The sequence below is a fragment of the Podarcis gaigeae genome (assembly GCF_964106915.1).
Source record: "Podarcis gaigeae genome assembly, chromosome: 13".
In the NCBI taxonomy this organism is placed as follows: Eukaryota; Metazoa; Chordata; class Lepidosauria; order Squamata; family Lacertidae; genus Podarcis; species Podarcis gaigeae.
Window position 1 is genome coordinate 11,594,884 of NC_139689.1, and position 17,203 is coordinate 11,612,086.

Sequence of the window (17,203 nt, forward strand, 5' to 3'; positions counted from 1 at the left end):
CCCTGCTTGGCCACGAACACAAGAGGAGTCTCCTGGATCAGGCCAAAGGCCCATCAAGCCAAGCATCCTGCAGGAGTTTTCACAGCATGCCTGCAGGAAACCCACAAGCAGGATTCGAATGCAAGAGCCCTCTCCCCTGCTGTGGTTTCCAGCAACTGGTATTCAGAAGCACAGCTGCCTCCAGCTGTTGCGGGCAGAGCCTAGCCATTGTGACTAGTGGCCCATCAATTGCCCTCTCCTCCGTGAATTTGTCTAATTCCCTTCTAAAATTATCCAAGTTGGAAGAACGCTTCGTATGTGGTGGACCTGTGAAAGGGTAAAAGAGTATTGGGAAATAATTTACAGTGGTACTTCGGGCTAAGAACTTAATTTGTTCTGGAGGTCCGTTCTTAACCTGAAACTGTTATTAACCTGAAGCACCACTTTAGCTAATGGGGCCTCCCGCTGCCACAATTTCTGTTCTCATCCTGAAGCAAAGTTCTTAACCTGAGGCACTATTTCTGAGTTAGCGGAGTCTGTAACCTGAAGCATCTGTAACCCAAGGTACCACTGTATAATGAATTGGGGGGGGGGGAATGTTTAAAAGCACCTTTCCCCAAAAAAAAACCAGAGTCCTTTTTGTTGGCGATGATTCAGATGAAAATTCCCAGGTGTCAAGAAAGGCTATTTATGTATGCCACTACTGCGGCCTGGGGGGACGCAGGTGGCGCTGTGGGTTAAAGCCTCAGCGCCTAGGACTTGCCGATCGAAAGGTCGGCGGTTCGAATCCCTGCGGCGGGGTGCGCTCCCGCTGCTCGGTCCCAGCGCCTGCCAACCTAGCAGTTCGAAAGACCTCCGGGTGCAAGTAGATAAATAGGGACCGCTTACCAGCGGGAAGGTAAACGGCGTTTCCATGTGCGGCTCTGGCTCGCCAGAGCAGCGATGTCACGCTGGCCACGTGACCCGGAAGTGTCTCCGGACAGCGCTGGCCCCTGGCCTCTTGAGTGATATGGGCGCACAACCCCAGAGTCTGTCAAGACTGGCCCGTACGGGCAGGGGTACCTTTACCTTTACTTTACTGCGGCCTGTGTTTTGTTAGCCCCATAATGGAAAATGAGTGAGGTCCCAGCTAAAGAAGAATGGCAATTTAAACTGATCGAATACGTGTAGCTTGCTGATCTAACTTATAGAATAAGAGAACAAAAAGAACATACGTTTAAAGAAGAATGGAAAATGTTTATTGAATATATGGGGGGAAATTGTGTACACTTGAAAACGTTGGCAGCATTAGGATAAATTAAATAGTGTAAATAAGTTTTGATGGAAGTAATAATGGAATACTGAATGGTTTCGTTTATATAAAATATTCAGGGATTTACGGTATGCAAAACGAACCATGGAAAGAGAAGAATGGAAGTTATTGATAAGTTAAGGTTGTCTAAATGAATATTCTAAATTGTAAAACAGAAAAGTTAATAAAATTTTACAGATCTTATATTATTTATAATAGAACCTTTCAAGTTGGTGGCCATCACTGTGGGAGTGAGTTCCATAGTTTAACCATGAAGCTCACTGGGTGACCTGGGTAGCCTAGCCTACCTCACAGGCGTGTTGTGCTGATAAAAGGAGGAAGAGTGGAAGAACCATGTACGCCACCTCCTCAGAGAAAAGTGGTTGGATATAAATGCAATAAATAACTAGAAAGGGTTTGTTTGTTTGTTTTACTCGAAAGTTGTGTTTGTGTTTGTGAGCTGCCTCAGAGGGTCTTTCTTGGTTGAAAGGCGGCCTGGAAAATTATCTCTAACAGCAACCCTTTAAGCAATTCTTCCCCCACCAGCCCCACTGCTGCCCCCCAGGGCTCACGTCCACACTCACCATAGCATTAGGGCCCCGGGGACCTGAATGCCCAACTGGCACGCATCGAACGCCAGCCCGCCGGTACCGTTGACAGACGTCGGCCGCCGCCGCACGGGGCACCTCCAGCACCAGGCCCAGTTCCTCAGCAAAGAGGACATCAAGGGCTAAGGGAAGAGAGGAAGCGCGGCTGTGTTAGGGTGAGGGAACTGGAAAAGGACAAGCGAAACAACAAGGGAAGGTTGCAGGGAAGGGTGCTAGTTAATTTAAGGGGGCGGGGAGGCAAGTAAAGAGGCCAGGACATTATAGAGGACAATGGAACTGTCAGGGACTGGGCGAAGGAGGAATGGTGGAGACTGCCTCCCCATCCTGACCCTTCCAGGGAGGAGGAAGAGGAAGACAGTATAGATTTACAGCAGGGGTTTGAGGAAGGCAGCAGCTCAGAGGCAGATGAGGAGGAAAGCTGGGAAATCATCGGGGAGCCAGAGCAACACCTGGCTGACACGTTGTCATTAGAAAGCATTCCAGACCCTCCATCGCCCAGAACCCGGCGAGCCTTGAAAGCAGGAGAGCAAAGAGCTCAAAGACAGAGGTGATGATGATGATGAAAGAGGAGGTGGGAGAGACGGAGGGGGGGTGTAGAGATTCACTCAGGACAATGCCATTATCCAAGAGGCTGGATTCTATAGTCTCTCTCTGTAAAGATTGAAGGGGGAAAAAAGGACTGTAAGAAACTTTTCCTTGTCTTTATACTTTCCTGGGCAACCAGCCGGGAGCTGACAGGAACTGAACGCTCGAAGATTCAGAAAATACTTCTTCACACAATGCCTACCTAGTCAATAGGGCCGGCGTGACCATAGGACAGAGGGAGGACACTGCCTCAGGCAGCAGAAACTGAGGGGTGGCAGCAGCACCTCATTGGCTGTTTCCCTCAGAAGCAGGAGAGCATTGTACCCCCTAACCCAGCCAGCAACCCTCAGATGTGGTGCTGCTCTCTTGTTGCTGGAGTTGAAGTCTGAGTCAGCTCTCGGTCTTTCTGAACGTGGAAGGGGAGCGCCATCTTGTCCTTTACCCTAGGCATCAAAGACGTCTTGGGCCAGAGTCTGATAGCCAAAGGACGTAATTCACTATCGCCACAAGAAGTGGCGACGGCCATCATTTCAGATGGCTTTTACAAAATGAGTTTTGTAAATTTTAGGGAGCATAAGGCTATTGGTGACGGCTAGTCAGGATGGCTGGTATATACCACTTCCAGGTTCCAAGGCCTCTCTGAATGCCAATTGCTACACTTATGGCCTGCAATAACTACCAGTGCCTCCTCCTTTGTCTTAGCCTTGCTTCTTGCAGAACTCAACAGGGAGACGGATGGGAACAGAATTGGCTCCCCCTGCTCTGGCGCCACCTGCTGTTGGCTCCCAGCTTTCCGCCCCATCAGACCCAATGGACAGCAGCTGCCGCTGCATTCTCAGATCCAGGTCAAGGAAACCTTTTCATCCTTCTCCGCCCACCGTTCTCCATGCCCTTCTTTTCTTTGTTGTTGTTGTTGTTGTTTAGTCATTTAGTCGTGTCCAACTCTTCGTGACCCCATGGACCAGAGCATGCCAGGCACTCCTGTCTTCCACTGCCTCCCGCAGTTTGATCAAACTCATGCTGGTAGCTTCGAGAACACTGTCCAACCATCTCATCCTCTGTCATCCCCTTCTCCTTGTGTCCTCCATCTTTCCCAACATCAAGGTCTTTTCCAGGGAGTCTTCTTTTCTCATGAGGTGGCCAAAGTATTGGAGCCTCAGCTTCACAATCTGTCCTTCCAGTGAGCACTCAGGGTTGATTTCCTTCAGAATGAATAGGTTTGATCTTCTTGCAGTCCATGGGACTCTCAAGAGTCTTCTCCAGCACCATAATTCAAAAGCATCCCTCTTTTCCACCCCTGACCAACTCTCCCGCTCACGCTTTGATCTCAAGGCAGTATCCCAGCTACCCCTGCCCAGCACATTCATTTGCCAAGGACTTCCCTTTGGCGCTCGCTCTCCCCCCACTGCATATCTTGTTCCAAATCAGCCAATCTCTGACAGCAACCCAAGCTCAGTGCCACCCTCAAACTCCCACACCACAACTCCTCTTCTCCCTAACTCACTGACCATTGACTCCAGGTGCCCCCAGTTCGATGTGGGCACCACAGTTCCCGGCAAAGGCCATTTCTAGCATGCAAGTCAAGAGGCCGCCATCGCTCACGTCATGCCCTGCGGAAATCACTGCGTCTGTGGGAGAGAGAAATAAATTCATCTGTGTGGCAGAAGAAATTTGTCTGTGTGGCCGAGTGCTGTCCTCAGCTTTGTTAAAAACACACACAAGAGAGACTTTGCTACTGGAACAGCAGCTTCTGCAGTCCCAAGAACCTCATGTTTTATTTAATTTGAAAAGGAAGTTTCTAGTATGGATAGGAAGCTGGCTTGTACACAACGCTAGGCGAGGTCAGAGCGGGATCTGTAGAAGTCAAAAAGCTTTACTTCATAGCCCTGCAAAACTTGTTACCCCTTCCTTTTATTTTTATTTTTGACAAAGTAATTTAAAAAAAACAAAAACAAAAATGTGCACCCTACGCCCAAGACAATTCCATTGTAACTATTTAACCTCCCAAAATATCAAAACCTCTTGTGATGGTTTGACCCCTTTCCGTTTTAACAGTATAAATTCTACAAATTGCCCCTTCCTTATGGCAAACAGAAGCAGGATTAATTATGCAAAATAATAAAAATAATTTATTATTTATACCCTGCCCATCTGGCTGGGTTTTTCCAGCCACTCTGGGTTGCTTCCAACTAAAGATTAAAAATACATTAATAAGCACATACATGCACCTGTGCTCAGTTTACCCAGGTCACAGAGTATTCCTTTTTCTTTGGTGCAGAATTCAGATTACCTTGATGCACAAGGCTGCCCTCCCAGATCCTCTTTCCCATCACAGAAGTATAAGGGATCTGCTTCTTCTTTCCACCTTCCTCCTGCCTTCTGCCATGGCTCAGAGGTGGAGTGCGTGCCTTTCATTTAGGTGTGTTTAGAGTGCCTTTACCCAATGGGGAATTATAAGCAAATATTTAGGTATGTCGTACCAGGGACTGGGACTGGCAGGGCTGGGTCTGGGGGTGGGGATGGGCAGGCCAGGGGTGACCCCATCCTCGTTCAACGCATGCTTACCTTGTAGCAGACTCTGGGTGACTTGGAAGCAGGAAACAAGGGTGCTGGGGTTATCCAGGTCTGGTGAAACATCCCCCAGCTGAGAGAAGCACTGGGTCAGAGCGCTGCCCCCCAGGCGGTGCCGATCAGGACAGATTGCCACGTGAAGAAGGGTCCCTGAAAAAATGCCCAAGAAATCAGCAAAGAGGACAAAATGACTGTCTTGGTTTTTTCTCTCTCCACTGCAAAACACCTTCAAAAAGGGGGCGGGGGGGGGGGAGAGATCTAATTGTTGTCAGCACTTAGTACATACTATCCTTTATGGTGGGAAGGCAAGTTGGTGCAGTGTTTTTGGAATTTGATTTTGACAGATATGTTAAATACTACTAAAGAAGCCATTGCTTCTTGTCTGAACGGGATGTTACTGAATATTTTTGATGATGCCAATGTAGATCCGTTGCCAAAGGAATTGGTCTCATATCTGATCTTAAGTAGTAATTGCAACGGAATGGAAAAGAAGCCCCAAATTTTACACTAGATGCTTGACATCATACCCTCTGGAATAGCTAAAATAGACAAAACACTGCAGATCGTTCGACTCCTGAAACCGTTTGAAAACCAAGGCGCGGCTTTCAGTTGGCAACATGAGCTTCCTGCACTCAAGCGGAAGCTGCGTCAAATGTTTGGCTTCCAAAAAATGTTCAAAAACCAGAACACTTACTTCCGGGTTTTCGGCATTTGGGAGCTGATTTGTCTGTCAACTAAGCCGTTCGAGAACCAAGGTTCTACCATATTAGCAAATATTCTACAAGTCATTCCCTAAAGCAGTGGCTCTCAAAGGGTGTGATGTGCCACAGTGGTGAGGTAGGAGAAGATGGCGAGTGTGGCAGAAAGATGCTATTCTCATCAGCTCTTGACTTTACCTTTTCCATCTGGACATTTGAGGTCAGGGGTGACCGTAGCAGTGATATCTGGACAGACAGCATAAGCTGAGATGACAAGTGTCCCTGGAAAAAGGAGCATAAAGGTGGAGGGGGAAGAGTTGGAAATGGAGAAAATATGCAGTGTGTTAAAGCACATTTATTGAGAGCTAGGAAAACATCCAAAGGTTGCCTGTAGTCAAGCTACAAGGTGCCTGGGGAACAGCTTGTTAGGAAATAACAACACCCTTTTTCTCCCTGTCCCGGGGGACCAAAAGTCAAGCAGCCACAGGAGATTTTTCTGAGGTTGTTTGACAAGGTGCAACCACAGGGAAAGCTTAGAAGCTGCCTCTAGCTCCTGTGTTTTTGACAGAATGTCCCATCGGCTCAAGGATTGGGGTGATCTATTTCCCAGTAGACTAGACAAAGCTAGAGCCTAACCTTTTTCTCTCCCTTTCAAAAGTGTTTCTGCAGACTTGGGTTTATGCCTCTAAAGTTACAACCCACATTCAGTTGATTTGGAAAATGTTTGTGCATCTGTGCACATATGTGAAACACACACACACACACACACACACACACACACACACTGTGGTACCTTGGGTTAAGTACTCAATTCATTCCGGAGGTCCATTCTTAACCTGAAACTGTTCTTAACCTGAAGTACCACTTTAGCTAATGGGGCCTCCTGCTGCCGCCAGAGCATGATTTCTGTTCTCATCCTGAAGCAAAGTTCTTAACCTGAAGCACTATTTCTGGGTTAGTGGAGTCTGTAACCTGAAGCGTATGTAACCCGAGGTACCACTGTTGGTGTGTGTGTGTGTGTGTGTGTGTGTGTGTCGCGTAAGCACACTAGCAACCTCATACCTGGCGTCGCTCAGAAGTTCTAAGATTTTTTTAAAAAAAAATCTGCAGTTTTGAAGTCAGCGGTTAAAACTGGTGCAGTTTCGAAATGTCAAGTTCACTACTTTTACTCAAAAGGGCTTGCAATTTTATCCAAACACTGATGAATACCTGCTCCTTGAGCTCAGGAACCATCTGGCAAAATTTGGTTACAATATCTTAAAAGTTGTCTGAATGCCTATCAGAAGCCGGTCTTTAAAAAAAAAGTAGCAGAGAGATGGCTTGGAAAGCCAGCAAAAATATGAAAAGGGCAAGGGAGGAGTTGAAAATGCAAAAAAAAGAGAGGACAAAACAAGCCTCAGATCCTCAGATAAAATAACCCTCCGAACTTGAGGAGAGCATTTTTATTTTGGAGGAAGGGGGCAACCACCCTATCCCTTGGCAGAAGCTTTTCTGTTCCTCACCAGGTGCCTTAACAGTCTCTGTGCCAACGCGGGCTGCCATGCTGAGGGAGTCCTTGCCGCCGTCCACAGCCACACCCAGCTCACCCATCACAGAGCACATGGCCCTGCAGGCCTCCGCCAAGGCAGCCCCTTCGCCAGGCAACTTGGCTGCCCACATCCAATTCCCGCTGCATTTCACATCCTGGAAGGACACAAATGTCGCCGCCACATATACAGAGAGGTTAGGCAACAGTGGGAAGGAGGCGGTTGCCTGTACGGCTAGCCTCCAACTCTAGCACACAAATTAATGTTTTATATTTAATACGCTTAGAGGTTTCATAAGAGAAATGCGTTGATTTCAGTGTGTGATCTACACAGAATATGATCAGAGACTAGGGCTGGGCGATATCTGGTTTTCAACATCATGATATCTCACCAAACTAAACATCATGATATACCGATATATCACCATGTCTGAAATAAGGATGGAGCTACATAGAGGCATTGGCTGGCTTCACGGTTTCCCCCTTTTAAAAATGTTTGCATAACACACACATCACGATTCGTTATATATTGCCAGTGCAAAAATTATGAAACTTGATATGGACTTCAAACTGGTTTGGGACGATATGTTGATATATTACCCAGCCCAATCAGAGGCAACCCATTATCTGAAAGTTTGTGTATTATTCAGATTTAACACAGTCTTTGCCAACCTGCCCCCCTGCCCACTCTCCTGAGATGTTGGAGACTACAACTCCCAGCCAGTATGGCGTGAATGGGAGTTGCAGCGCAAAACATTTGCAGGGCCTCAGGTTGGCCAATTTAACAGATATTAACATTTCCTGGCCCCTTTAGGCTACTGTGCAACATAAAATAAAGAAATATGATAAGTAGTAAAGAAAACCAATCAGCAGTCATGTTGGTTATTGCACAAAATTATATAATGAAAGCAGCCTTTCTTAAAACTGAAAACACTACAAAATGCCACAGCTTCTAGTAAAATGAGGGCATTGAGAAGACCTTTGCAGAGTGAAAAGCTAGACACCCTCTCTCAGCCTAGTCCACCTTGGATAACCTGAAACCGTTCTTAACCTGAAGCACCACTTTAGCTAATGGGGCCTCCCGCTGCTGCCGCACGATTTCTGTTCTCATCCTGAAGCGAAGTTCTTAACCTGAGGTAATATTTCTGGATTAGTGGAGTCTGTAACCTGAAGCGTCTGTAACCTGAAGCGTCTGTAACCCAAGGTACCATTGTATTAAGGCAAGGAGGAAAAATGTTGGGGGTGGGGTGGGGTGCGGACTGCCTCACCTTAAGGTCAGTGACCCGAGCGAAGACCAGATTGGTGAGGGCCTCTGCCACAGACAATCGGGCACCGGCTGCGGGGTCAATGAGCCCTTTGATAGGCTGCTCCCCAATGGCCGTGGCTCCTCCCACCGTCTCAAAGGGGGAGAGGGCCACCACGGCGACGTCCGCCAGTGGGGTGTGAAGGGGGCCGACGCACTGTTGCTGAGCCACCAGGCCCGTCACTGAGCGATCGACCTGACCAGAGGGAGAAGGGCAGAGGGGAAAAGAGGAGAAAAACAAATCAGCAGAAAATATACCTTCCCTCCATTTTTAAAAAAGATGGCTGGGTTAAAAGAACCCAGAGGCGCAAATCTGTGAGGCATTTACCTTGTTGGTCAAGTAGCGCTTGCTTGCCACAGATGGGAGCCTGAGCACACGCTGAAGGGCGTCCGACACACTAAGGCCACGGGGAAGAGACAGAGGGCTGAGGTCTCGGTGGACACGATTCAAAACAAATTCCTGGTTGGCAGAAATCATCGCCATTGTTTGTTCATTTAGGAAGAAGAAGAAGAGTTTGGATTTGATATCCCGCCTTTCACTCCCTTTTTAAGGAGTCTCAAAGCGGCTAACATTCTCCTTTCCCTTCCTCCCCCACAACAAACACTCTGTGAAGTGAGTGGGGCTGAGAGACTTCAAAGAAGTGTGACTGGCCCACAGTCACCCAGCAGCTGCATGTGGAGGAGCGGAGACGCGAACCCAGTTCCCCAGATTACGAGACTACCACTCTTAACCACTACACCACACTGGCTCACCACTAAGAAAATTTCTCAAAGCAACTGAGAAGTCCGCAAAATGTAAAACGGCTTGAGAACCCATTTTTTAAATAAAAACAACTCTATATCAAATACAAAAGAACCAAGTTCCTGAAAATATTCGTCCAATAAGTATAAAAGGGACAGATCCTAACCTGCTGAAGGAATAAACAATAATGGACATAGGATATTGGAATCCAAGCCAGAGCATTTTAGAGAAGGGATGGGAGGGTGGTGACACGAGAACGGGCTTTTTCTGTAGCGGCTCACCTGGCGCCTTCACTATGGATCTTTATTGTTTATTCCTTCAGCAGGTTAGGATCTGGCTGATTAACATTAACATTCTATGTTTTTGTCTCGCGTTTTTATGCTGTGAACTGCCCCGAGATCTACGAAGGAAGGGCAGTATACAACTTTAATAAATAATAATAGTATCACAGATTCAAAGCATCAAGATCTACTGCGGGGGGGGGGGGGACCTGTGGCCATCTAGATGTTGTTGGACTCCAACTCCCATCAGTCCCCAGGCAGCCTGGCCAGTGGTAAGGGAAGATGGGAACTGTAGTCCAATGTCTGGAAGGCCGCAGGTTCCTCCACCCTTGGTCTACTGGGACACCTTTAAACAGTTACCAAAACTTTTCTTTGGGGATGGCAGGGCAGGGGGAGGGGACACACACACAGGTGTGCCATACCTTGCGTGGCATCTTGCCAAGGACCCATTCCAGCATCAAGTTCACAGGAGTGGCTCTCCCTCCAACCTGCCCCTTCTCCAACTCCACGTCGCTCGCCGGGACCTTTGTGTCGTCAACTAACACAATCTGTCAAGAATTCGCCCAGAAGAAGGAAGAGGAGTCACTTTTACAGACCACCCGCTTCCCAAACTGTTCAGCCTTCAAACCTTCCCAATCCCTTCTCTCCCTTCTTGGATTTTGGCACTCAACTTTAACCTCTCCCCAGTTTCCCAGGCTCAAACAACGTCTGCACCACAACCAGGAAAACCAACCATCGCAGTGAAGGTTTACACTCCTAAAATCTAGCACACGCACACTCTCTCTCTCTCTCTCTCTATATATATATATATAAAGTCAGGGTTAAAGTCAGGGTCTGGACAGAATGCTAAACTGCGTTCATGAAAAATGGAAGCAGAAGCTTCAAAACTCCCACTCACCGGAGAAGGGGAGGAAGAAATGCAGAACCCCAAGGTTCTCAGCTGCAGGTAGTTCCCACAACTGGACACTAGTGGCCAAAATTGTGGAAAACTTTTGGGGAAAGTGTATTTCTGAGGTTTGATGGCTCATAACACCTGACTGGCTCTCTAAACACTCCTGCTCACTGGCTACATTCAAATGAAGGAATGTAGCAAGTTGTGCTTCCCTTTTCTGGTTATTTGGCTATAACTTTTTATAGAATACAGACAACTGAACAAACCTTGTTGCATTGCATTCTTCATTAAATTATCTTTCCATTGATATATAATTTTAAGGCATTATTTTTTTTAAAAAAGTGGTGTTATGAGCCATCAAACCTCAGAAACAAACTTTTCCCAAAAGGTTTCCACAATTTTGGCCACTAGTGTAGTTTATTGTTATGTCCAAATAACGCCCATGGTTTTCTGCACAGTACTTCCCACATCAAGGCAGTCTGCATGGTTTGTTTCAGCCATTCTCTCCACCCCTTCCCCTGCTCCTGCTGTCTTACCCGTCCATCGCCACTGATCTTGCCCACAAAGTCGACAGGGCACCTCTCACGGCGGGCAAGGCGTCGCAGGAAATCTGCATGGCGAGGGCGTAGCAAGAGGGCATTGGATTCTTGGTACTCAGCACCCCAGATCTCCAGAACGCTCAGCGTGGGGTCTCCTAGCTGGGAAAAGGAAGAAAGAAAGAAACGGAGTGACGAAGAACTGACTGAGAAGGCAGAGGGCCTTCTCGGCGGTGGCGCCCTCCCTTCAAATGCCAAGGAGATAAAGAACTACATAGCTTTTAGGCAATCCTGTATCAGAAAGCTTGATGTTTTTATATATGCTGTAAGAGTTCACGGGCACATTCCAGCCAGGCAAACACTCAAGGAGGGTGCTAACCCAGACGTACCGGGTGGGAAAGAGAAGATGCAGCCCAGACAAATACCGTATTTTTCACTCTATAAGACGCACCAGACCACAAGTTTTTGGAGGAGGAAAACAAGAAAAAAAATATTTTGAATCTCAGAAGCCAGAACAGCAAGAGGGATTGCTACGCAGTGAAAGCAGCAATCCCTCTTGCTGTTCTGGCTTCTGGGATAGCTGTGCAGCCTGCATTCGCTCCATAAGAAGCACACACATTTCCTCTTACTTTTTAGGAAGGAAAAAGTGAGTCATAGAGCAAAAAATACGGTATATCTGAAGGGCCACCTCTAGCCTTCAGGTCTGAATTTCTCCACCCAGATGTAGATTTAATTTGGGATTTTCCCAGATTTTCGTTTGCATGGGTTTGTTTTTAAATCTACTGCTCCCTGCCCTGTGCATTTAGGAACAGGGAAACATCTATGGGGAAGTAATCAATAGATATAAAGGACAGCAGACCAGAAGACAAAGAGCTTGGTGTCTGTAGGAAAGTCATAAATGAGAAACAGACCTGGAAGCGGCTTGCGTAGATGACAGCCCCGGCTGGCTCACTCAGTTCCTTCAGCACATTCCCTAAAACAGAAAGCAAAGAGTTTATTTGGAGGCCACACACACACACACACACACACACACACATCCTTATAATTCTTCCAAACTTATTCTCACCCAGAAAAGCAACCGTCAATGGCCTACTGTTCGCCCCCAGCTCAAAACATTCTTATCTCATGTTCTTCAACCTTGGGTCTTCAGATACTGCTGGACTACAACTGCCACCGACCCCTGATAGATAATACTAAAGATCAGGAATGATAGGAATTGTAGTCCAACAACATCTGCAGACCCAAGGTTGAAGAACATTGGCCACAAAACCATTGCTATTCACAAATCATTTACTGCCACTTAGTCAACATAATTTCTTTGTAGCAATGTAAACATAAGAAGAGCCTGCTAGCCAATCAAATCCAGCATCCTGTTCTCACAGTGGCCAACTAGAGACCTGTGGGAAACCAGAAAGCAGGATTTGACCCTAGGACCTCTTGCACCCAAAGCAAGAATCAAACCCTTAGGCCAATGAGCCAGTTAATGTACCAAGCAGGTATAGAATTCTTATAGTGAAGTCAGCTATGCTACAGGGGATGGTTTGTCTTAAGGTCATCCCATAACCTTTGTGGTCAAATGGGACATTTAGGAACGTAGGGACACAGGAAACTGCCTTCTGCCGAGTCTGTACTTTGATCCATCTAGCTCGGTCACATCCTTGGTCTAGCTAACTCAGAACTGTTGTGACAACTCTCCAGGGTTTCAGGCAAAGGGACATCGCTAGTCCTACCCAGAGATGCCGGGGATTGAACTTGCGACCTTCTGCATGCGAAGCAGGGGGTTTTACCTCTCAGCTACAGCCCTTCCCTGGTTGGTCCTCCAACATCACAAAGGAATATCCTGTACATCTGAACCACTAGAAACCGTTCTGCTCTTCATCCTGCAGGTTTCCCCTTCGCTGTAAGGTCCAAATGCTCTTCAGCTGCGGCATGTGGCCCAAATCAAACCACTCAGGAGGGGGAAAAGAGAGAGCACACACGGCTCAGCCTATAGCCACATTCCCAAAAGCCTTCTCCAAGCCGCTCACCGTTGCCTCCAGCGCCCTGGTCGTGCAGGCTGCAGATGGGATTGCCTTCCCCGCTCTCCACGCAGCCTCGCAACACCCGGTTCATCTTCTGCTCCATCTCGGCATCGCCACGTTGCACCGCTCCGAAATCCAGTTCGCTGGCGTTGTCCCCTTGCACCTGCACACACAGGGAGCATTTGCAGGTGTGAAGGGCTTCGCAGAGGGAAGCGGTAGCTTTGTCGGCAACGGGCAATCGCCAGTTAAGAAGAAGGCCAAGGAATGAAGCCAATAAGACAGGAAAGTAGGATTCCAGAAGGAGAGGTCGAAGTTAGAAACAGAATTGTTAGAACCCAATACTAAGAATCTGTCTAGAATGTATAACTTGCTGCTGAAATGGAATACACAGGAAGAAACGGTTAAATCAGCTATGATTAAATGGGCACAGGATATTGGTTATGACATTATGTTTGCTGACTGGGAGCAGTTATGGACCACTGGTATAAAATTTACGGCATGTAGTGCCTTAAAAGAGAACATAATGAAAATGATCTATAGGTGGTACATGACACCAGTCAAGCTTGCAAAAATCTATCACTTGCCCAATAACAAATGCTGGAAATGTAATGAGTCTGAAGGAACCTTTTACCACCTTTGGTGGACCTGCCCAAGGATTAAGGCCTACTGGGAAATGATCTATAATGAACTTAAGAAAATCCTTAAGTGGACTTTTTCAAAGAAGCCGGAGGCCTCCCTCCTGGGCATGGTTGGCCAATTGGTACCAAAAAAGGATAGGACATTTTTTATGTATGCAACTACAGCGGCAAGAATTCTTCTGGCAAAGTATTGGAAGACGCAAGAACTACCCACTCTGGAAGAATGGCAGATGAAGGCGACTGAATTTATGGGACTGGCGGAGATGACCGGCAGAATCCGTGACCAGAGGAAAGAGACAGTGGAGGAGGACTGGAAAAAATTTAAATTATATCTTAAAAACTGTTGTAAGATTGTGGACTGTTAAGATGTCAGGGGGTAAGAAACAGAGAATTACAGCTGTAAATAATAATATTAAGAAATTGGAGAGAGATACAAATAGAAAAAAGGACCAAAGGGTTGCTAAAAAATTGCAAAACAAGGATGCAGTGTAAGGGAGGTATGGGGAAGTCACATCTTTTGTGTTTTGTATATGTCTATTTCTTTTCTTTCTTTTTTTTCGTGTTTGTTGTTGTTTTCTTTTTTCTCTTTTGTCAGTTGTGAAAATTAATAAATATTATTTTTTTTAAAAAAAGGAATGAAGCCAATAAGCAGGGCCATCGTTGCCTGCTGCCCAGCAGTGGCATAGCAAGGTGACATGGTACCCGGTGCAGAAAATTGCTTGTAACACGCCCCCCTCCCCTGCACATAGGGACCTTTTTATTTTTTGCAGCCGAGGTAGAGCCAGTGGGTGGACAGTTTCACCAGAAGGAAGCCTGCGAGTGCCACAGCGTCTCTCACAGACGTTGAATGTCACACAGCATTTTGTCACCCCCCCCCCCCAGGAGGTGACACCCGGGGCAAACCACACCCACCTTGCTACATCTCTGCTGCCCAGGGCTCCTGAAAGGTACCTGCATTTCCGAACCTTCGCCTTAAGGCAAAGGAGATGCCACCTTCACCTGCAAAGGTGAGGATCAAAAGGCAATGCCCAACTTACCTGGATGGAGGAAGCAGCTCCTCCCCCAACACCAATTCGATAGACGGGGCCTCCAACCTTCACGACATTCATACCTAAGGAGGAAATGGGAACTTAAGTCGCAATTGTACAGTTGAAAAGAAAGAAATCTGGTCCAAATTCAACATTCTGAGAATATTAAGAAAAGTTAATAAATTAGATTATAATTAGAATATTGTTTTGGAATAGTGATATTGTAAAACTGCTACAATTAGTTACAAGGAAAATTCAGATGGAAGGGACCAGAGGAAGTCAAGCAATATGTTTATGATCTTGGATGCTCAATCAAAATAATCAATTTGTATTGTTTATGTGTTAGTTGTTATATTTTTTTTTATTTTGATGTTATTTGCTGTACTTCTTTTATGTTGTCTTTCCCCCCCCCTTCTTTTTTTATTTTATTCTAGATTATTTTTGTTTCTACAATATGTGTTAGAAACTTAATAAACATTATTGTAAAAAAAATAAAAATTCAACATTCTGAGAATCTCAACTGTGATTTGTTTTCTTTAATAAAAAAAAAAGACTCTAGTCCTCATGACTCCTTGGGAACATCTGGTAAAATATCAGAATGCAAGTGATGGGAGGGTGGGATTTCCACAGCAGCAAATGCTTCAGCAACTCTTTAACTTCCCCAAGCTCAACAGAGGTAGCATAACACATTTTTGCAAAATAGGCAAGCACTCATTATTACGAACTGACCCGGTTCCTGCAGTCATCATCTGAGACCCTTCTCCAGGTGCCCCACTCATGGGAGGTTCAAAGAACACAAGAACTGGACTTTTCAGTGATGGCCCCCCAACTGTGGAACACTCTCCTCAAGGCGATACACCTGGCACCACCATCTTTAGCCGCTAGGCAAAAGCATTCCTTTGCCACCAGGCTTTTCGCTCTTAATGGTCAGTGGCCTCCTTCAGCGGGCAGGAAGTTTTAGCTTTGCCTTTTAAAAATGTGAATGTGATTTAAATGTTTATGCCGATTTTTAAGTGTATGTGTTGTTTGTTTCTTTCCGTAAGTCCCTTTGAGTTATGTCTTTTTTTAAAAAAGCGACTAATAAGTTTAATAAATACTGCTACTAATAATAATAATAACAATAACAGAGCAGTAAATTCAGCATTGTCCATCGACCATTGACCATTTTTGCATGAGCAAGAACATTAGCACTGAAGGAATAAAGAGTGTGTGTTTTAGATGCATTAAAGAAGCATGTGTATCACAGCAAGCGCAATCTCCCAAACAGGCTAAATTAAATAAAAATTACCAGGCTGTGGGGCTTCCTTGCGGACGTGGGCATCTTCCATCGCTCCAATCCCACCACTGAACATGATAGGCTTGATCCACTCGTGCCGTTCGCCATCTGCCAGACGGAGCCCAAAAGAGCGTGCAAAGCCTGGAAGACAGGTGAGGGGGGGGAATTTTCTCACATTTCCAAACACACAGCCTTCCTCGTTCTCCCTCGCTTTGGCCTCTCAGCTGCCCTAAGCTGTCGCTAAAGGACGCCGCAGTTTCAAAGAGAGAAACAAACCAACCAGCTGGACGCTGAACCTCGGAAGCGAGAAAGGGGCCAAAGATCACCCACGCCGCAAGTCTCACCTGCCAGGACAGGTTCCCCAAATTTGTTGCCGTAGTCTGAAGCGCCATCGCTGGCTCTGATGGCAACCTCCACAGGTGGGGCAAAGTTGTCTGGATACAGCAGGGACGGATCTTCCCAGGGTAATGTGTATCCTGCAGAAACGAATGGGAAAAGAACAGGAGAGATTTCTCCCATAGCCTAGGGCTGCTTCGAATCACCTTTGTGCATGTACACCTTGCTGCCTTGGCAGGGGCACCGGGTATAGGGGGCAGGAGGGCCTTCAGCCACCCATATTGAGGGGGCCGCCATCCCCCACTGCCCCTGGGGGAGCACTGGCTTGCTGGGGGGCACAGAGGGCGGTTTTCGCCCTCCATGATCTCCTGCCACAAAGGGTTGCTTGTGCGTCCCGGTAAGCATGGTCCGACTGGGGGACAGGCGTCATGCATGTGATGTCATGCACGTGAGATGCACCCCGCAATGTTGGACCCAACTTGGCACACCTATGACTTGGACTGGAGGGCGTGACTGCCTTATTAAGAGGAGCTTCTGGTTTGTCTCAAGAGACTGTCACATGCCATGATTATCTGGGCATGTTTTATAGGGCATAAGTCAAAGGATTTCAAATCTGCACAGGAGCAGGCAGCGGTGCTTAGCTGACCTCCCATCACTGACGTCATCACAGCTTACTGGAAGGGAGAAGGGCAAGTCGCCATGGGGCAAACACACTGCCAGGAGTACCAGATTGGTTCCACTGAGGTTTTCGCACTATGCCAACCTTGCTGGTGCCCCCACCTCTCTTTCCCGGTAAGCCACAGCAATGCAAGCAGCAAGGGGGGGGTCGGCTAGCACCCCTGCTCCACCAACTGCTGCTCTTGGTGCGGCTTGAGAAATCTCAGCTTTCCAAT

General features: G+C 46.9%; 1 protein-coding gene across 3 annotated transcripts in view; it reads right to left on the reverse strand.

Moving 5' to 3' along the window:
* The window catches only part of PFAS (phosphoribosylformylglycinamidine synthase), a 44,907-nt gene that overhangs the window by 15,094 nt on the left and 12,610 nt on the right, over nucleotides 1–17,203 (reverse strand). For all 3 annotated transcript variants that reach the window (XM_083706528.1, XM_083706526.1, XM_083706527.1), the window contains exons 10-23: nucleotides 16,319–16,450; nucleotides 15,987–16,115; nucleotides 14,708–14,781; nucleotides 13,039–13,195; nucleotides 11,923–11,984; nucleotides 11,012–11,173; nucleotides 10,006–10,131; nucleotides 8,889–9,020; nucleotides 8,526–8,756; nucleotides 7,235–7,415; nucleotides 5,931–6,014; nucleotides 5,029–5,184; nucleotides 3,972–4,091; nucleotides 1,855–2,000 (exon numbers count right to left, since the gene is read on the reverse strand). In XM_083706528.1, the coding sequence (XP_083562654.1) occupies nucleotides 1,855–2,000; nucleotides 3,972–4,091; nucleotides 5,029–5,184; nucleotides 5,931–6,014; nucleotides 7,235–7,415; nucleotides 8,526–8,756; nucleotides 8,889–9,020; nucleotides 10,006–10,131; nucleotides 11,012–11,173; nucleotides 11,923–11,984; nucleotides 13,039–13,195; nucleotides 14,708–14,781; nucleotides 15,987–16,115; nucleotides 16,319–16,450 (1,892 nt within the window). The remainder of the gene's footprint in view (nucleotides 1–1,854; nucleotides 2,001–3,971; nucleotides 4,092–5,028; nucleotides 5,185–5,930; nucleotides 6,015–7,234; nucleotides 7,416–8,525; nucleotides 8,757–8,888; nucleotides 9,021–10,005; nucleotides 10,132–11,011; nucleotides 11,174–11,922; nucleotides 11,985–13,038; nucleotides 13,196–14,707; nucleotides 14,782–15,986; nucleotides 16,116–16,318; nucleotides 16,451–17,203) is intronic.